The following is a 21979-nucleotide window of genomic DNA, read 5'->3' on the forward strand; positions in this document are numbered from 1 at the left end:
AAAAGACAACTCCCTCTTAACATTATGAAATGTAGTGGAACAATAAAACATGTTCAGGAATTTTGACAGGCATCTTTATAGAGATATTATATTTCATCAAATGTATTTTTGAGCTCATCTTCCATTTTAGAATATTCACTGTTCAGGTATTTGGAAAATGTATTTCTGCAAATTGGCCCTGCTTTCACTGGTATTTTGCTGACCAAGGAACAGACTCTACCGGTGTTGAGAGGCGAAGCATTTCCTCAACAACATATGAATTAATGAAAAACTTTATTCTGAACATAACAAGTCAAAGAATTAACAGAAGTACAATATAGAAGAAAAAAAATATATAATAATATTCCCAAAGTATAAACAACAAGAGAAAATAATAATAATAATAATAAACAAGCCACACTGGCCGCGTAAGTATAATTGGTTTTTTTTCTCTTTTTTATTTTATTTTTTTATTATTTTTTAACTTTTGTATGTTCAGAAAGGAGTAGGTTGAAGTAAAAAACGTATATAACCCTACCCCTTTATAGCTTAATTTTAGCGTCATCGCTTGACGTCATCACATAACTACCAACATGGTATAAACTAAAAAAATCACAACAGAGAAACCAAGTACATTAAATAGTGTAATAGTGTAAGTCATTGTATATGCGCTATAATATATTCTATTCTATGTATCATATTATGATCAATAAAAAATAATTTATATATTTCATATAATACATACATATGGTATATTATATATATATATATATATATATATATATATATATATATACATACAATCAATTAAGTACAATTATCTAAATGATAAGTCAGTGTTTTGTAACTCTTCCTCTCTATACCTCTTAATAATGTATTCTTTATATCTTTTTTTAAACTGGTTCACACTTGGGCATTGCTTGAGTTCCACATGCAAACTGTTCCATAGTTTTACTCCACAGATTAAAATACAAAATTATTTAAGTGTTGTCCGAGCCACTCTGGTTTTTAGATTTAGTTCCCCCCTTAAATTATACCCCCCCTCTCTATCAGAGAACATCACCTGAATATTTCCAGGTAGTTGATTATTCCTTACTTTGTACATTATAAGGGCAGTTTTAGTTTCTATTATATCCATGAATTTTAAAAGATATGAGTTTAAAAATAATATATTAGTATGATCTCTATATCCAGCATTATGTATAATTCTTATAGCTCGTTTTTGAAGTATAGCTATTGCATTAAGTGAAGTATTCCCCCAAACCTCAGTACAGTAGTTTAGGTATGGCAAAACCAGGGAACAGTATAGCATACGTAGTGATTTATAGTTCAAAAGGTGTTTTGCTTTATTTAAAACTGAAATACTTCTAGATAATTTATTATATATATATACTTAATATGAGACTTCCAGTTAATTCTATCATCAATTATTACACCAAGAAATTTGTTTTCAGAAACTCTCTCAATTTCAACACCATCTACCTGTATATTAACTTTATTATCTATTTTGTAATTACTGAATATCATTAGTTTAGTTTTAGCCAGATTTAGTGACAATTTATTTTTATCAAACCACCTTTTTAACTTGCATAATTCTGAAGTGACCAGGTCCAATAGCTCGTGTAGGTTTTTTCCGGAGCAAAAAATATTAGTGTCATCTGCAAAAACTACCATTTTCAATATATTCGATACATCACACATATCATTTATATACATAATAAACAGTTTAGGACCCAATACCGACCCCTGGGGGACTCCACAAGCAATGCCCAAGCATGAAGAGACAGCCTCATCCAACTTCACAAATTGTTTCCGATCACTTAAATAGCTTAAATAGCAACCTATAGCAATCATTTTGTCAAGTTGACTCTTAGTGAAATCGATATTTCCAACCCCCAAAGCAACCGATCTCGCTGTCATGATCCGCATTTGCCATTTTAGCGTGTGGTACTGTACTATGATTTTCGTTCAACCCGCGATTTCTGTCTGTGTAGTGTCTATGTATGCGTTACAAGGGTTTGTGTGTCTGTGACTAAATGTGTTGCCAGCCAGTAAGCCCGCCCACCCTGTCTCTGATTGGCTTACCCTGAAATCTGGCCCTACGTTAGCCAATCAATGACCTCTTCTGCCACGTGCTTTTATCACGTTAGGGTGTATCAAGCCATGTGGCCTCAGAGGCTAGTATGACTGCACAAACGAAACTGTCAACACAGAGAGCGCTCTCTCTCTCTGCACTGCAGTCAGCAGCACAGAGACGCCTGTATGATAGACTCACGGAGCTGCGAGACTTTTCACTGATCACATAAGTTGACATAACGCCATAACGCGGGTAACGCTCGCACAATAACTATAAGGCCGTTATGGAATGGGGAAATGTAAAGCGTTAGGTTACAAGTTACTGCAAATAGTAGTTACGTTATGTAACGTAACGCGATGTAAGGGCGTTAGTCACAACACTGAACCAAACCCCACACAGGCACTAAAGCCCACTAGTAAGTAAGGTGCCATTAGAGGAACCCGTGACCCGCACTGAGATGACCCTTCTGCTGAGAGACCAGGACATGCTACATGCATACAACGTGCATGTGCATGCACGTTCCCACAAACACGCCGGCTCCCCTGCATGCACAACTGTCCCCCCCACCACCCACCCCGTCCAAAATGTCCCTGTGCTTTGTTTTCTCAGCCTTCAGCTGTGTGTTTTTCTTTGTATTCCGGAATTCCTGTTTGCATTCACCTTCTCCCAAAACAGAAGGAAAGGAAAACAAAAACATAATGAAAGGATTACGGGAGATTACAGGTTGTCAGGGTTCGGCAAAATCAAAGCCTGCATACGTATGCATGTGTGTGAGACACTGTACGTAACTGCGTATGTGTGTTTTGTGTTGGGGGGGGGGGGGGGGGGGTGTCAGGCAGGAAACAGTCCGAAACATGCATGTACATAAGGCATGCGTGGGTGTGCATGTTCTGTCTGTTTGCATTCAAGTATGCAGTCTACGATGCACGGCTTTGCACGCATAGGTCAACCCCCAAATCCTACTTTCTACACTGTCCTCTTGTTGTCAAAGAGCCATGGACAGACACACACACACACACTCTCTCTCTCTCTCTCTCAACAGCATAGTACTGAGTAAACAGCGAGTGAGTGAGTGAAAGATTATGGCACAAAAACACTGTCCCTCAACACATTTGGAGGAGGGGGGGCTGAGGGGAGGTGCTGGATGCTTCTCCTACTACTACTGGCACTGAGGTGCTCTGCCACTGTGATAACAGTGAGGTGTTAGAGATGCTTTCCAATTTCTACGTCATGGATTTACTACCAAAGTTCACAGCAACACTACACATACAGTACACTAAAATATTTATTATCTGTGTAATACGCACATGCACGCACACGCACACACGCACACACGATAGCCTAGCACCAAAGTGCTAATAAGCCAAAGCTACGTGTCACAGCAGGTTAAGTCAAAGCTAGCCTATGGTGGCAGCTATAGGCTAATGGGATAATAACCTAGCTTAGTCGGAACAGAGCTTAAAAAAAGAAAAGGGAACAGATTAAGACAAACACTAGTTAGTGGTAAATGCTAGGATGCTGCAAACTGCTAATCAGACGTAATTACACCTTATTGTGGTCAAAATGCCAACATAAAAGAATGAACTCCGTCAGAAAGAATGCAATGTTGGCACCTCATAAAACGTACACATTACTCTGACATCCTTCTTTCTCACACTGAAATTCCCTATTTTTGGAGAAGATTGGAGCAATCAAAGGACTGAACATTTTTCTACGTCATGATATGACAGCCCTCATTAGCAAAGCATTTTTATGTTCCAAACTAAATGTTATGTTTCATATGCATCTGTGCTGGGAAAATACTGAAGCCCTAATTCACACAGAATGTGTGTGTGTGTTTGTGTGTGTGTGTGCGCGTGTGCACGCACACATACACGCACGCACGCACGGACGCACGCACGCACGCATCACCTTATAAACCCTGCGGTCAGGCTCTTGTGTGTGGAATTTTATCAGGTTTATATTTGGATCTGAAAATGGGGGTGAGGTGGTGCAGGGATCTGAGGCAGTTGGTGTGACATATCACAGGTCACCTTCTATCATCATCACACACTATAATATAACATACACACAAAAACACACACTCTCTCTCACACACACACAGACATGCACACACACTTGAAAGGGGCCGAAGAAAAATGGTGATTTATTCCAGCTCACCCGCAACATTAAAAGCTAAAGTGGAAAAGAATGTGCAGAGACAGAACATATAATACACAGACACACTCACTGGAGGAGGGGGGGGGGGGTTCTGGTTGGCGGCAGACGTGAGATTCTGGGGGGGTGGGGGGGATGACGGGGAAGAGAACAGGGCTGTTGAGTGAAAAGAAGGGTGGTGAAAGACATGCTCATATCTGAAGTGCAGATTCTGTCACCAGACAGATTTAATACACCGTTTAATTATCACCCCGAGCATCTGTGCAAACAAACACCCACATCCTCCGTTGCCTGGGCCGGTCAGACGCACACGCACGCACACACACACACACACGCACACATAAAGGCAGGCACAAACACACAGCAGAGTCCCGCTGAGCGCAGAATCAGACAACAACAGACCTTCGCAGGAAGTCTCATAATAATTTAAAAAACATCAGTAAATTCTAAATGCCACGGCAGGAGTGCATGCGAGTTAAGGGTCTCTTTGCATGCAAGTGTGTCTGTGCGTGTGTGTGCGTGTGTGTGTGTGTGTGTGTGTGTTTGTTTGTGTGATTAATGAGCAGAAGAGTGAGGATGTTTGTGTTAGACTTGTAATGCGGGCATGGTGACAGGGGAGTGTGGGATTGTGGGAAAGATAGATGAAATGTATATCCAACACTATCAAGTTGATCAGTGTGATCATGTACCACCGCATCTACTGTAAATAGTGTGTGTGTGTGTGTGTGTGTGTGCACTACAGATAGACATGAAGCTATGAAGGGAAGGCAGCAGCAAGACAGAGACGTGTGTGTGTGTGTGTGTGTGTGTGTGTGTGTGTGTGTGTGTGTGTGTGTGTGTGTGTGTGTGTGTGTGTGTGTGTGTGTGTGTGTGTGTGTGTGGCATCTGAAGGTGGCAGATGGAGTTTGTCACAGCCGCAGAATCGCTTTCACAAGCCTACGTGTTTACCCAGGAGGCATTGCTGGCGGGGTTTGTTTTGACGAGGAGGACACACACCAAAAGGACACATGTCATTAGTGCTCACTCATCACAAGGACTTCTAGCTTTTTCCTGCCTTCTGTCTTTTTGTCAATTTCCCCCCCCTTTCCCGTTGTCTTATTCGTCTAATCTGCTTTCTCTCTCTCTCTCCAGATTGTCTATCTCTACATGAAAGACAACAACTACATCTCCTGCCTTATTCATAAACACACTTTCACAAAGATAAACAATCGCTCTCTCGGCCGCTCTCCAACACAAAGACAGACACTACACATACACACATACTTTTTCTCTCTCTCACACACAGAGGCTGTGTAGTCTCTTCCTGTGTGCAGAGAGGGTGCTGACAGGAGTGGAGGTAGTGGCGTTAAGGAGGTATGGAGGGGAGAGGAACAGGAGGAGGAGGAGGGGAGAGGGCATCTGCCAAACTGCCAACCACAAGATCCACATGGATCAGCCGTTGCACTAACAATGTTAGGAGGAAGGGTGAAAGGGCACGGAGAGGGGAGGTGGGGAGAGATACGGAGGGACAGAGGAATGGAGATAAATTTAAATGAGGGCAAAGGGTCAATCCTGAGGTGAGTTTTTGATAAGTAAGCAGAAAATGGCTTGGATGAGTGTTTGCTCACTTTGAGACACTTTTAAAACACACACATGCACAGAATCCACACACACACACATACAGAGCTGACCTAACGTGAAGTTATTTTAAGTGTGGGGGAGTGAGATAAGTGTGGTGCTGAAGACGGCACTGCTTTCATCTACTCTGCCCGGGACTCACTGAAGCTGCCCTCATTAACACCCCTCACCACGTGCGCACGCCAGTGTTGCCAGATTTTGCAAGAGAAATAAGCAGCCAGGTCTATGAAGACATAAGAACCAAAAGACTAGGCCACATGAGCACTTTAGACCTATATACGTCTAAAGTATATATATCGGCTATTTGAAAATAGCCAATCTGGAATTTGGAAGATTTTTTTAAACATTCCAACAACACAAATCTGGTACCGGCCTCCTTGACACAAAACATTTTCACATGGGGGTTAAGGACTCATACAGATTCTTTTTGGGGGTCCATGACATGATTTAACTGATAAAGAAGCCCAAATTTGCTTAATAATAATTCAACGCCCGCTACGATGGCACTGCAACACAACTGGCTGTTCATGTCTTCAGTCTTCACACACCTCTTTATACTAGACAGATTGGATTGTATTACATTTTTGTCCAAAGTGCTCTAAACAAAAATTAAACGTCCATATAGCCTTGAACGCCATGACGTAATAAAATAAAAAAAAAGAGCGCAGGGGGGTGGGCAGGCTACCAAATGGCTGAAAAACATAAACGCTCATCTTAGTACCTTGTTGTTGTGGCCAGCATTTTGACAGCCCAGACAGATGTTTAGCCTTCACAATGTTTATCTGGGGGATTCTTAACGATCGAACACACTGGACACGCCACTGATGCTATAATGAAGTCATCCCAACCATGTTAACCCATTTTGGGCGGGAATCCCTTTTGGTGTTAGCATTATGTTGAAATTATATTGAAAAATAGCAGATCTACAAGCTCATAGCGATTTTTTGAAAAATCGAAGAACCACTGACATAGAAACATAGCTTTTTCAGAAAACTGCCAGGATGTAGAAGACATTTTTAGAATCTGATCTCAGGTCAAAATGGGTTAAGAGTGATCCAGTCACCGTTAATTTCCACCCTCTTGTAATTACTAATTGAATAGGCCAGTCTCTGAGCCTACAGCAAGTTAATTAAGGTGATGTTCCATGTTCCTCCTGCCCAACTCAATTTGTCGTCTGAGAGCGCCTGCCTTCCCGGTCATCCTATAGAGCGTCGCAGTCCCTCCCCCTTTCAGAAAAACGAGTGGCCCAGGAAATGAAAACCCAATGCATTCTCCCATAGGCATTTATTATTTAATTTATTTAAAGACCTTTTAAGCGCTGTACGAAGCCAACTCTTGTCATGACAAATCATGACAACACACACAATTTTTCGGGACAAACAAAGAATTAGAAAGTAGAAAAAAACGGCAGGTTACAACACTTCTTTTGTTGTTTTTCTTCTTTGTAATTATTAGTTTGGCCCGAAAAATTTTGTGTGTTGTCATGATTTGTCACGACAAGAGTTGGCTTCGTACGGCGCTTAAAAGGTCTTTAAATAAATTAAATAAGAAATGCCTATGGGAGAATGCATTGGGTTTTCATTTCCTGGGCCACTCGTTTTTCTGAAAGGGGGAGGAACTGCGACGCTCTATAGAGGGCATATAGAATAGAGACTACTACATGATGGGGGATTAATGTTAGACACACAGTGTTCTCTAATGCAGTGCTACAGTATAACATTCACGTTTTGGCACATTAACTGGAACATCGTTGATCATGAACACCGACATGTCAACACAGTTTAGGCTCAACAACACTGCACTGAAAACAAAAAGACTCTGACACGCATCCATACAAACACATGTGAGAGCTTATGCACACAAACACAGTGTGTATACTTAGAGTTTATGACCCATGATCTAGCCGGCCTCACAGATAAACAAACAGTAAAAGGTGAAAACACTGAGACGGATTGAGAGGGGGAGAGAGAGAGAGACACAGAGAGATGTATGTTGTGTGGCTGTGTGTTACAGTATTCTATTCTCACATGAGAGCAATCCAGCCAATTAGATGCAGTGGTCACACATCAACATGGCATGCAAAGCAACCACACGTCAATTAACCCATTTTGACCTGACCAGATTCTAAAAATGCCTGTTTGAAAGTTTTCTGAAAAAGATATGTTTCTATGTCAGTCGTTCTTCGATTTTTCAAAAATAGCAGACCTACAAGCTCGTAGCGCTTGCTCATCTTAGTACCTTGTTGTTGAGCTTGTAGTATATATGTAGTATATATAAATGGGTTAACGACGTCGCTGACCCCTGTGTGTGTGTGTGTGTGTGTGTGTGTGTGTGTGTGTGTGTGTGTGTGTGTGTGTGTGTGTGTGTGTGTGTGTGTGTGCAGTCGTGTTTTGACAAAGAGAGGAGACTGGTAGTAAGAGATGTAGAAAGAGAAAGGTAGACTGAATGACAGAGGGAGAGAGAGAGAACTAATAGAGGCGGTATCTGTTGTCTTTCATCCCATTCTCCAAATGGACACCAGACACTTTAATTACCTCCACCTGTACGCAGACAAAAAGGGTCACACCCACCAACCAGGGTGTGTACCGCACCCTGGTTCCCACGGTAACCTTGTTAAGACCCCACCACCATCATATGCCCTTCCCCACCATGCACCCCCTGTTCCCACAGTATAATGAGAAAACAATTATATGTGTCTGTGTGTAATATATAATACACACACACACACACACACACACACACACACACACACACACACACACACACACACACACACAGTCTTGCGGACGATTCTACAAATTCCTTCTACATCAGTAGTTCTCTCACTTCTCACAATATGGGCTTGTACAGTATATCTGCTATTTTTGAATAGTCAATGCATATATAGCACCTGACGAAGCCACGACGAAGTCGTGCTAATAAATAAGTTGATGATGCAGTAAGACGTCCAACTCTCTCTCTCTCTATATATATATATATATATATATATATATATATACACACACACACACACACACACACACGCAGCAACATTTAGTCTCCTAAATTAAATTGTTGCAGAGGTTCAGCATGGTTTAAGGACCTTCAAGAATGCAGAAAGCATTGTTTCCTGCACATGACGTCTGACCTTTTGTCAAACACACCTGCAATCTGTTAAGCCCAATTTATACAAGCCATTTTCTTACTTCATACTAGGGGTTGTAGTAAGTGGAGTAAGAACAAAATGACCAGTGAGTGAATGAATGTCCAACACTACATACAGCACATAGAAAACAGGTGGGGGGGGGGGGGGCAGAGGGAGGGGGGGGGGGGTGCTACTCACATCCAGTGAGTCCTCGTTGACGATGATGAGGGACATGCCGTGCGTTATCAGACGACAGGAGTAACCTGAGAAATGGAAAAATGAAAAGGGAGATTAGATTTAGCCAGGGCCGTGTCTCTCAAACGGCTCATAACAGAGTTAGAAAACACTTCTCACACCAGTACACAACACCTTTTGATCATCTTCACTTCAGTATAGCTAAAAAATAGTTTTGAGCTTATGGATCGGATACTTTTGGCGAAGGTGTAGAAAGGGGAAAATAATCTGTCCAAGTACACAGGCAGTTTTCTAAGCCTCAAGCGTTTAATGGTTAACTAACTAAAAACAAATCACATTACAATTTAAGCATTTACAGTAGCAGACGCTCTTATCCAGAGCGACTTTCAATAAAGCAAGATAATCATATACAGGTGCATGCAGAGAAACAGCGTATGCCTTAAGAAACTAGGATCCTAGGTAAAAAAAAGAAAGTAGTCCAAGTTTAAACAACATACTATCGAAATAACAAATTGATCAGAAAAGAGAAAGAAAGTCTGACTGAAGCTGCATGGTCTGCAGCTGCACACTCGGCCAAGCTGTCTAGAACAGGGATTCTCAATGTTTTTGGCTGGGGACCCCCAGGAATGCTTTGGCATGTCTCGCGACCCCCGCGACCCCCTGGTGTAGAACCCCTGGTGTAGAACAGTGTTTTGTCTGTCTGTACGTACAGAAGTAGACTAATCACACAACCCATGACACAGAAGCACCTCCATGCATAGAACATGAAATGTCAGATTAGGTCATCCGAAAGTGAAACTCATGAGGAGCGTGAAAGTTGTGTCAGCATTTTATATTTCAGTGGCGCTCATAGTTACACCAGCAGTGTTCTCCTAAAGCAACTTTGTCGTTATGGGGGAAGCATAAAGGTTGCCATTTCCATTTGGTCAAATGGGACATACTGTATACTAGACCTTCACCACATTAGGACATGCACTCAAGCAGTCAGCCTGTATAGTGCAGCTTTGCCACTGAACATCACTTTGTGATTTGAGCAACTTTTCTAACAAACTGCATTAAATATAATAAATATCGATAGCGAAAGCGTGAACCAGCCATGCTGCCCGTTATTGGAATATAAATGTTGTTTTGCAGTGATCAGTGAATCAAAATATACAACTGCACTTTTAAACAGAAACCCCAAAAGTTGAACAAAAGCCCATAAATGTTCTCGCCCCCTCTCTTTCTCTAACCTATGTTGATGGCAGTCTCCTGCTTGTCTCCAGTGAGGACCCAGATCTTGATTCCCGCCCTCAATAGAGTGGCGATGGTCTCCGGGACCCCTGCCTGGAGTTGGTCTTCTATGGCTGTGGCCCCTAGCAGCATTAAGTTCTGTCGGGAGGGGGGAGGGAGAGAGAGGGGGGGGGGGGGGAGCACATAATGAGCGATAGCAAAAAAATAAGAAAGAAAAAGAGTTAGCAGTGCAGGTCATGTGACCTGCAGGTCATGTGACTGCATATTGACGGCTGCAAACTCCACCAGCGTGACAGCAGCGTTTATGCAACGCAGGGCTGCTCATGTGGGGGAGAAGATGGTTGCCGGCAGCGATGTGGAGTCCAGCTCACTAGTACGTACTGTACAGTATATACCACTCTGTGCCGCTTTGTCTGCACGCCAAGAAAGCAGCACGGTTTACATTTCTCCCCGGGCTTTAATTTGTTCAGCATTTAAAACACACATGTACCCTCATTAGACGCACAGATACACACACAGATACACACCGGGGCAAACTCACACAGAGACATAACACTGCTGTGTTGTTGACTCCGGTTTTATAGGGCTCTTGGCAGGCGGGTGCAGGTAATTAGCCTTGTGGTCTTCCAGTCTAAGCACCCCCCACCCACCCACCCCTACTTCTCTCTTTTTTCTCTTCTCCCAATTTTCTCACCTATACTCTCTCCTTAAACCCCTCGGTTTGACTTTGAATTCCTTGTTCTCTCCTAGCAAGCAGCTTGCCTCTGTCCTCTGAGAGTGCTACAGTCTTTTATTCCATTTGTCAATAGAAGACAACATCAACACTTAATCCCCCATTCCTGAACTGCTAAAAATGTTAATAGTGCAAATCCCACATAGCACCACAAATCAATCCTATCACATATTTTCCTCAGAACACATTCAACTGTTCATCTCTGAAGGACATTTTGATTTGTGAGCGAATGTGTGCGTGCGGCGCGCACACGCGTGACTTCATTCTCCCACGCCTCAACAATCCTTACATGTGATGAGTTTTCTGTGAAGTTACAGAGTTTAGGGGTTCAAAGCTAGCTCTCATCTTAATTCTCTCTCTGCTCTGCTCTACTCATCCATTCATTTCTTTCCCCCCTCACTGTTGCAACCTGCCTGACCAAACAACAGAAGAATTCCAAACCAATCAGTCATGTGCCATGGAGCTGCACCGTCTCTCTGTGTGGTCTCACTCTGGTCTCACCTAAAGGCAAAACACACACACACACACACACACACACACACACACCCTGAAGGTGACATGGCTTCTGGCAATGGGTTGTCATAGAAGGACTTGATGGATAGTTGATGAACAACAGTTGGGATTACTGAGATGAAGACATCTGTGGAGCCACTGTGCCACCTGCTGGTAAACATGTGTAGTGAGAGACTGAGGGACAGAAAGAAAAGTGAGATATAGGCACAGACAAATGAACAAAGGAAGAGAGACTGAAAGCAAAGGAGAGAGAGAGAGACTACCTTAAAGACTACTAATCATTGTGTTTATGCCTGCATCGAGTGCATTTTGGATTCCACTTGTTGCTTTGGCAATGTAAACGTATGTTTTCTCATGCCAACGAAGCCTTTTTGAATAGAATTGAGAGAAAGAGAGAGTAAAGGAGAGAGGAGGAGAGAGAGGACACATGAAGAGAGGACGTACGTACGTACGTACCTTTTCTATCAGCTCGTAGCACTCCTCTAGTTTCTGGGCACGGTCTTTGAGCACAGTGCTGATTCGTGTGTATTCCTTCAGCCACTCCTGATAGGCTGCCTCCTCCAGGTCCACGTAGGCAAAACACAGGGTCCTCAGTCCTGGGTGGATGGAGAGCAATTTAAAATTGTTAACCTATTCTGACCTGAGATCAGATTCTAAAAATGTCAGTCGTTCTTCGATTTTTCAAAAAATAGCAGACCCACAAGCTCGTAGCGCGCCACTCGGTGGCGTGCTATGAGCTTGTAGATCTGCTATTTTTTCAATAGCTAAAGCACGACATGATGCTAACACCAAAATGGGTTCCCGTTCAGAATGGGTTAAAGGGACACTATGATGCCTTTGATGTGCATATTTCAGTTTATTGGTCGTCTGCATGATGATATGGACGACAAGAATACAGGCAAAACAAAAGACTGCTCAGTTTTATGCAAAACATTATATAATGGCTTCAGTTCCTCCTTTGCTTCCTACCTTCAGTAGCAAACTGCTCTAGATGAGCAATAGTTAGATCTTTGTATTGGGATTCCTCAGTCAGGCGCTCAAAAATCACATTATCCTAGAAGAAATAAACAAATTAACATATCACTCTTCAAATGTGAGTAGAAGCCATTTTGCATTAAAGCTGTACAATGTAGCTTTTTCATTTAGCGATCCCAAAGTTATTTTGTCAAATCTGTATGGTAGAGTATTTTAATACAATATAGCTTATGGGTGACTTTAAAACATTATGGGAGTGTAGCGCCCAGGATTACATTAGATAATTGGCACTGGGTGAAAAGAAAAACTGGGTTACAAAATCGTGGGATAAAGATTTATTAAAAAAAAAAAAAAAAACATTATGGGACAAACTTACAGCTCCTTTACAGTACAGACGAAGCTTCCCATCGGGAGTCCTGACCACAACGGACATGCGCTTGCGATTGCTTTGGAAGAAATCAAGTAACAGCATGAAACAAGAGTCATCAGACGTCACAGTATTCTTGCCCAAGTCTGGATAATGGTTATGCACACATTGCACACGCGTTCAATGTTACCTGGAAAACTCCAGCACGTTCAGTAGCTCATAGGTATTCTCTTTTCCTCTCTGAAACACAATGATATGTCTAGTATTATATAAGTAAACACATACACAGACACTTGCACAAACACTCTCTCTGAGCATGCAGTTAAAACAAACGTAAGCGTTTGCCTAGTCTCTCGAGCCAGACTATTGACTCGCACAATTTTCAAATGATTCCATCATACAGTCTGTGTAAAGGAATCTGGGAGTAAAGCAGACGTCCCGCCCCCTCCCCACTTCCCCAACTTGGTCTTTGCAGTCGCATACATTTGTCCTACTGTAAATTTAGTCAAATAAGGATATTTTGCTCGCTGCTCATCAGAAATGGGAATTCAAAAATATGTTTTAAACATTTTAAAATATATTTTTCCTTTCACGGAGCTTGTGGATATCTGGTTACGTGAGACTATTTGCTTATCTCATGCACACTACCCCCCATCCCCACACACACACACGTACAGCATCGATGATGACAGAATCTGGGGTCCTAGCGGTGAAGACAAAGCCCAGTCCTTTGGCTCCTTTCACGAGTGCTCCTTCGTCAGGTGAGGAGGCCTGGTAGATGATCCCGTCCTCTTCTCTCTCTGGCCTCTCTGGGACCACTGTGTGGCACACTGCCATCATGGTGAGGAACTCACAGATCTGAGGAGACGTAGGCTGGACATAGAGAGAGAGACAGAGAGACACAGAGAGAGAGAGGTTATTTACATGTTTTGCAGTACGCAAGGAAGGAGACTTTTTTTTGTCTGATATTAGTTATGAACAATTTATCCACATTCATTAAACCAGTTACATCTGGAAACTATCATAGACATCTGAAACAGCTTGTATATGCCATATATTCAACATAACCAAATGGCAATACACGTTAGCCACCCGTCAATAAAAAAAAACTCCCTCTTGCCTGAGGGAGTTTTGAATGTTAAATCCAAACACAAGAAAATAAGTGGGCAAAAGAAAAGCTAAATTTATCAGGAAAATATTTTGTGCTGTTCAAGGGGTACTGGAAACAAACTGTAGTGGGCATACACTAGTAAGAGAGTATGGGAACCACAATTTACATTATGCCCAACAGTAGGACTTCCACAAGTTGTTTCTAATGGAACTGATTAATCATATTCACAATTTCACATGGTAGGCTGTAGCCATTATATTTTCACATTATGCTCTCTGGCTGCCATGGCATTGTCTTCAAATAGAGAAATCTCTGAGAAGAACATTGTCGGACACCTACATGGTCCTTCTCGATGTTCTCGATGAGAGCGGGGTCGTCGAACTCTGTGGAGTTATTGCTGTTGGACGGAAGGTGGCTAAAAAGGGAAGCACAAGAGGGAAGAGGGGATTATTCTTGTGTGCAAAAATTGTTCTTCTATCAGCCACTGAAAGCCATAACATGTGGCTAGATAGACGGGACTGAGTGTTTTGAGTTATCTTGGTGTAAATCGATAATTATAGTAGTAGACATACAATCACATTTCAACAATGTGTCATCATGGCACAAAGACAGTGTAAAATCACCAATGTCAGTACAACTACTGACCTGAAGTCCTCCATGGAACGATCGCAGTCAAGGTCAGGGAAATGGCTGCATTGATAAATCAAGTAGTGTCGTAGAGGAATCGATCAGTTGATGGGTAGATTAGTTCAATCAAACAAGCAGGCGAGGGAAAGAGATTAATTCATAGGTCCATCAATAAAATTGATCATCATCAGGGTCAAGTTAGTATGAGTCATGTATTAGTTGATCAGTTAAATTAATTCTATAAATTAATACTATAAATTAATACTATAAATTAATACTATAAATTGTTAGCGATCAAGTGAAACATACAGCACGTGCAAAGACTGTTAGCAGCATGTAGCTAGAACATCGTGTTAGAAGATTTATGCGTGTAGTATCTACTGTCACTCTGCAAGGAACACCATGGTAGCGTGAGAGAGGTGACTCACCCATAGGTTATCCCAGCAATGGTACACTTCTTGAAGTGCATGACATTACAAGTTAGAGTTCCTGTCTTGTCGGAAAAGAGATACTTCACCTGGGCGAGATAAAGAAGCAGAAGAGGAAATGAGAGACAGTCGACAGTCGACACTCGCTCCAGTGATGTAAATAGGTTTTCAATGTAATGAGTCCCGGGATGCAAGGATGGTCTTTTAGAAATGAGTCCCAGGGACATTTTATGAGTCCCACTTCAACGATGTCATATTTTGCCATTTTTACAAATTGCAGCATTTAACTCCCATTTCATTAGTCAGAAGGTTCATTGTTCCGAAATTACTATCCCTATCTCTAACCCTAACCTAAACCTAACCGCAAGCACGGGAGCAAACCTAAACCTAACCGCAAGCACGGGAGCAGTGCATGTTCGGACTAACGGGACTTCGGATCTATGGGTAGTTCCCCCAGCACAGACGGGTTAAGCTAAGCTAACATTTTCTGAGTCTGTTTACTTGACTAGTCGTCACCTGTCTCCCCCTGTGTTTTTCTCTTCAGGCCCAACAGAAGTCTCTGGTGATTCTCACACGTGTATTCCTGAATCCTTCCTCTGCCAGCTGTCCCTCATTACCTCTTGTGTATTTAATCTGTGCCCTTCGGTCCCAGTTGACCGATTGTGTTCTAAGCTGCTAGTGGTCTAGACGTTCCGCCTGTTACTGTGTGGAGTAGTTCTACTTAACTATCCACCTGTCGGATCAGTCTAGCCTTCCATCTTTTTACAACCAAGTCTCGCTTCCAGCGTCTGCACTTGCGTTCTGTTGCTAGAAACCTGAAATCCCTATTTCGACACGCTGTCCCTATTTCATGCTGTGTTCGTTTATGGCTGGATGTGGGGAACATGTGATTACAGATAACCGACCGTTTGCTCAAGCTACCAAGCTGAGAAAAACACGGACACCTGCAGTCAAGTGGCCTTACAAGATAATTAATCTGTGTATGAAGCATAACATCTTGTCATCTTTACTGTTGATGATGTGGTCCATGTGGATCTGACCAACGGGTTTGAGAAAACCTGCCCCGAGCTCCTGACTAGGAACTCCGATCTAAAAAGGGCAGTTTTATTGAAATGTTCCTAGTAGGAAGTTATAAAGTTTGACATTCTAATTGAGGAAGTCACTGACATGTCAGACGCGTATAAGTCAATGGGAGGGGCTTGTCCTCACCTGGCCCAGTTCTTCGTTGAGATTGGACGTCCGGGCCATGGCGGGTGTGTCTGACTCTGCATAATACATCTCTACATCCTGAACAACAACAAAACACCAGACAAGATAAATTAGACCACAAAGACAACATTTTATATGTGCATACACACAACCAACACAAAAGCATGCACATGTAGTTCCCCGTAGCTTTGATTGAATGGCTCCTACAGTACGTTTCCGGTTCAGAACTACTGTCAAGCCAATAAAACGAAGCTATGGGACAATGAATCGGAACACACACGCTGACCATACCCAGTTAATGAAGAGGGCCTGTGTGAACTTGACCACCTCCAGAGTCACCAGCAGGCTGATGGGAATCAGGTTGTTGTACAGGATGATGAATGTCAGCAGGTTGTACGCAAAGTTTACCGAGATGTCACCTGCACGCACACACACACACACACACACACACACACACACACACACACACACACACACAGTTACTTACACATTCTGATAGCTTCCAAGTCATAACTATGAATACATCAAAAGTGTGGAATCACAATCACACAGGTGCATGCAGAGACGCACGCAGCAAGTGTTTGGTGTGCTGAGCTCGTGTCCTTTTTTCTTTTTTTTTAATAACTCAACACTCGAGCTTAGGGTGTAATAAAAATGTCTCCAAAAAAGGCAGTGACAGAGGACCTTTCAACAGTTTCCACAAAATAATGGGATTGATCGCGGTTCATCGCTGTTCAATTACTTAAACAACAAAATATGGAGGAAAAAAAGATCGCAATTCTGGAAAATCAAGTGGCAGATCTTGAACAATACTCAAGGACGAATGATCATAATGGATTGAAGACAAGACACCAGTCTCCAATACCAGGGCAGCCACAAAGGAGGCTACCGGGACTCGGGAGTGAGGAGCCTTCCGCAGCTGAATTAGAAACACTGGGGCCCGGGCCAGCCTAGCGGTCCACCTATGCTGGTAATCCAGCCTGACAGCATGTTGTGGGTTAGAACCGCGATCCCGAGGATATTTGTGTGTGTGTCTCCCCCCCCTCCATCTCTCTCCCCCGTTTCCTGTCAACCTACTATTATATCTACTACTATATCTATCAATGAAGGCAAAAAGCCCAAACAATATTGTAAAAAATAAGAAAGAAACACTGGAGCAACACATTGTTGAATTCCTGGAAACCAATGGCTCAGTAAGATTAAGATTAAGAGTGCTTCACCAGAGATAATAATCCGCTTTTTTGTGAACAGCAATATGGTTTTATAGAGCTAATAGGACAACAAGGGAATAGGAATTTGTTGAGACAGTAATTACGGCAATAGTAAACAAAGATTATACAATAGGAGTAAAATGTCAATGGTAATAGTTAATATCATGGGATGTATTACCGTAGAAAGTGAGATAAAAATAAAAGCACTGATAGGTTGTGTTAATGTGTTTATAGAACACCAGGTACGTACAGTATAGTTTATATCCCAGCATCACAACTACAACAACAACACATAGTGTTACACTCATTACTTGCGCAAGCAGAGCACGCAAGTAATAGTTTCGCCCGGTCCGTACTCCGTATGCACAGTCCCAGCCAACCCACCACTTTTGATGCGTATGCAAATAAAACAGCAAATTGTGCCTGATTTGCTGGGACCAGATTACATACATGACCATATTTCTTACGTCATCATTGAGAGCTAGTCATACATATACTATATATATGTAATTTGTAAAATAAAATAGCAAATTGTGCCTGATTTGCTGAGACCAGAGTACATGGTGTGTATATGTATAACTAGCTCTCAATGATGACGTAAGAAATATGTGGATTAAAGGACCCAATGCCAGAGTGTAATTGGTCTTCGATTGTGACGTAATGACGATATGTTTTAGTGTTGGGAGGATTAAAGGTAATGTTCCTGTGTATACATGTATGTAACCTGGTCCCAGCAAATCAGGCACAATTTGCTGTTTTATTTGCATACGCATCAAAAGTGGCGGGTTTGCTGGGGCGGTTTTTGGCGGTTTTTGGCGGTAACCACAGTATACCACTAATCAACTTACAAATTACAAATATATAGTATATGTATGACTAGCTCTCAATGATGACATAAGAAATATTGTCATGTATGTAATCTGGTCCCAGCAAATCAGGCAGTTTGCTGTTTTATTTGCATATGCATCAAAAGTGGCGGGTTGGCTGGGACGTTTTTTGGCGCAAATTAACCACAGTATACCGCTAATGAACTTACAAATAACTATATATAGTATATGTATGACTAGCTCTCAATGATGACGTAAGAAATATGGTCATGTATGTAATCTGGTCCCAGCAAATCAGGCACAATTTGCTGTTTTATTTGCATACGCATCAAAAGTGGCGGGTTGGCTGGGACGGTTTTTGGCGCAAAGTAACCACAGTATACCGCTAATCAACTTACAAATTACATATATATATAGTATATGTATAACTAGCTCTCAATGATGACGTAAGAAATATGTGGATTAAAGGACCCAATGCCAGAGTGTAATTGGTTTTCGATGGTGACGTAATGATATGTTTTATGTGATATGTTTTAGTGTTGGGAGGATTAAAGGTAATGCTCCTGTGTATACATGTATGTAATCTGGCACCACTGCCGTATCAGGCACAATTTGCTGGGACGGTGCATACGCATAAAAAGTGGCGGGTTGGCTGGGACGGACAAATTACATATACATATACATAGTATATGTATATGTAATTGGTTGACAGTTTGTAGCGGTCGAAAGTACTTGCGCGCTCTGCTTGCGCACTAGTTGGCCATTTATGGCCTACTAGTGTGCAACAAGCAAGTATGCACTCGACAGAGTGCAGTTCTAGTTGATAATATATTTAGCAATGTTATTGATAGAAAAATAGTAAGTGGAATAATTATAAATGATGCAATTGACCACTTGCCAGTCTTTGCGGTCATTAAGGGCGGTATCAGGACCAACAAGGATGCAAAAGAGGATGTGAATGAATAATATATAAAACAAATCTACATTAACTGCTCTCTAGGTTAAGAACTATCCTCTAGTGAAGAAAACTGTCAAACAGAAATGTGCTGGAAAACCATGGATAACTAAGGGAATACAAAAAGCATGCAAGAAGAAAAACGCACTATATAATTCTTAAAAAACAATAAACAGGGCAGAACACACAAAAAATGACAAAATAAACTCACACAAATAATGAGAAGCAGTAAAAGGGATTACCGGTACATAAAGTACTGGAGGAAAACAAGATATTAAATATATCTTGTATATCTGTATATATATTAAAAATACATACAGAATGGAATTATAAAAAAGGGGGCTGGAAAAATAGGATATCCAAATTATTTTCGGACAATACAACTATTAATCAAATTAATTTAGTGTCTGATGAATTCAAAGATTTTTTTCCCGTTAATGTTGGTCCTGATTTGGCTAAGGAGATTCCAAAGACTGTTAATAAAAATAATGTGGAATAATGTGATGATTTTAAAGGGAACAGATGAAATATAAATAATTGACATTGTCAATATATGTAAGGCTAAGACATCTATAGACAATAATGGAATTGACATGGCATTAGTTAAAAGTATCATAGAATATGTGTCTAACTTTGACCCACCAGTATATCTGTAACCAATCGTTAAAAACAGGAATATTTCCTAACAAGATGAAAATAGCAAAGGTCATACCAATATATGACTGTAGACAAACACAAACTCACAAACTACAGACCTGTTTCCGTCTTTCCACAGTCTTCTAAAATATTGGAGAAAGTGTTTTATAAGAGGTTAGATGAGTTTATCACCCAACACAATGTATTATGTGAACAGCAATACCAAGAGGGTGTGTGCGCGCGTGTGTGTGTGTGTGTGTGTGTGTGTGTGTGTGTGTGTGTGGGTGGGGGGGGGGGTTCTCACCAGCGCGGGACAGGTACCAGCATGCCTCCTCTGTGTGTTGTCGGTTCCATATCGCAGCACCAACAGAGCTGATGAGAGCCATGACCAGCAAGATGCAGAACAGAACCAGGATCTGGACGTTGGTCACTCGCTCCACGTTGGACCGTTTGAGGGGCGCCTTGGTTGAGTTCTGTATGTGTGTGTGTGTGTGTGTGTGGGGAAGAGGTGGCAATTCTTACTGATTTTACAAAACAAATCAGGTTTAACAGGCCAGTAGTCAAACAGATCTTTAAGCAACCGTGCAATGTCATTTGTTTATTTTACCTGCATCAGCTTGGAGTCGTGCCCAGTGTAGACTATGATTCCTACAACCCATTGTGTGTTCCTGAGCTGGGCTCCTCGCAGCAGCACCTGGTCGGGACCAACAGGAACAGGGCTGGGGAGAGAAGAGTTAGGTTTGGGTGAAAAGATATTGGGTAAAAAATATATGGTGTAAGTTAACAAGGTCTGGCACATTATAATCCAGACAGTAAAAATGAACTATTTTGGTGTAAATGTACAGTGCACATGTTTTGGGCGCTCGGCCAACATTTAGAGAGGTAAATATGGCAGATCATCAATCTTCTTCAGGTTAGTGAAGGCTTGAAAGTAACACCACATTTTAAAATAAAGTGTTTCTTACCATAAAGCTGGATCATTTAATACAACAGGTTAATGTTATGCATGACACTTGATCAGATAAAGCATTAGACTTGAGGTTTCGGAAAACATTATGTTTAAAATTACACAGATGCTCTCCGAGATTGAAAGGGTTAAAAGAGCAGCTGCTAGGGTGAAATGTTTGTATATGCTTTGTACAAAACGCATCAGTGAATTATCTCGTCCGTTTTTTGGCCATTTGCAGTAATGAATTTGTGTTGTACTATACACACAATATGTACTAAACACACAATGTGTAATAGCACAATAATGAGTCATCCACAGTGAAACGCTAAGTGACGTTGATTTCCAACAAGGTTTAGCCCATGGCTCTAACTGTAAACAAATAATGTTAATCACATGGACTTAGGGTCATCAGTAAGTAAACGCATTGTCAACGGCAAGTCTGGCACCGGTGGAAAAACGGTTTAATAAAACATGACCGTAAGTGAGGGTTTAGGTTTAGGCTACCCACCCACCCCACCACCCCAAAGGTGTTTGGCCCCATCTCAAAATATTTTGTTCCAGGGACCCCAAAAGCAAAGATTTTAGTTACAAATGTTCGATAAAAAAAAGATTTATATATATATTCAAAAATATACACACAGCATAGCAATGATATTCTTAATGTGAGTCTTACTTGAGGTTTTCCAGGCGTAGAGTACCAGTGAAGTCATACAGGTGTCTGTTGGGGCCTTCACACTCCAGACGTCCAACCAGACCTGTCAATTCCTCCAAGGACTGGAGACCGGCCGTGAGAGAGAGACCCTGATGCGCACACGCGCACACACACACACACACACACACACACACACACACACACACACACACACACTTAAATTAACTGAGAGTAAAAATGGGTGCAATATGCAATATGAGTTTAAGCTATGAGACACATTTGAAAAAAGGTTGTACTTAACACATTGAGTACGCCGACTGCCTTCAAAATATAGGCTATAGAATACCGGAGGTGTCTGATCGCTTTTACTTTGAAAGCCATGAACCGGAAACACTTTCCTAAAA

The 21979-nt window shown here is 41.7% G+C and overlaps 1 protein-coding gene across 7 annotated transcripts in view; it reads right to left on the minus strand.

Annotated features, from left to right (window-relative positions):
* Positions 1-21979, minus strand: part of atp8a2 (ATPase phospholipid transporting 8A2) — a 74415-nt gene that overhangs the window by 29762 nt on the left and 22674 nt on the right. For 5 of the 7 annotated variants that reach the window (XR_014570037.1, XM_083778046.1, XM_083778043.1 and 2 more), the window contains 16 exons: positions 21597-21724; positions 20582-20693; positions 20279-20447; positions 20094-20117; positions 16637-16764; positions 16346-16423; positions 15137-15225; positions 14727-14771; positions 14421-14496; positions 13646-13843; positions 13161-13210; positions 12980-13049; positions 12598-12682; positions 12085-12224; positions 10382-10520; positions 9153-9217 (listed from right to left, as the gene is read on the minus strand). Coding sequence is in view for 6 of the 7 variants with exons in the window: in XM_083778046.1 (XP_083634172.1) it covers positions 9153-9217; positions 10382-10520; positions 12085-12224; positions 12598-12682; positions 12980-13049; positions 13161-13210; positions 13646-13843; positions 14421-14496; positions 14727-14771; positions 15137-15225; positions 16346-16423; positions 16637-16764; positions 20094-20117; positions 20279-20447; positions 20582-20693; positions 21597-21724 (1596 nt within the window). In the remaining variant the exon portion in view is untranslated. The remainder of the gene's footprint in view (positions 1-9152; positions 9218-10381; positions 10521-12084; positions 12225-12597; positions 12683-12979; positions 13050-13160; positions 13211-13645; positions 13844-14420; positions 14497-14726; positions 14772-15136; positions 15226-16345; positions 16424-16636; positions 16765-20093; positions 20118-20278; positions 20448-20581; positions 20694-21596; positions 21725-21979) is intronic. The other 2 variants (XM_083778044.1, XM_083778045.1) reach the window with 2 other exon arrangements.

The sequence above is a fragment of the Protomyctophum parallelum genome (genome assembly GCF_964188405.1).
Source record: "Protomyctophum parallelum genome assembly, chromosome: 12".
In the NCBI taxonomy this organism is placed as follows: Eukaryota; Metazoa; Chordata; class Actinopteri; order Myctophiformes; family Myctophidae; genus Protomyctophum; species Protomyctophum parallelum.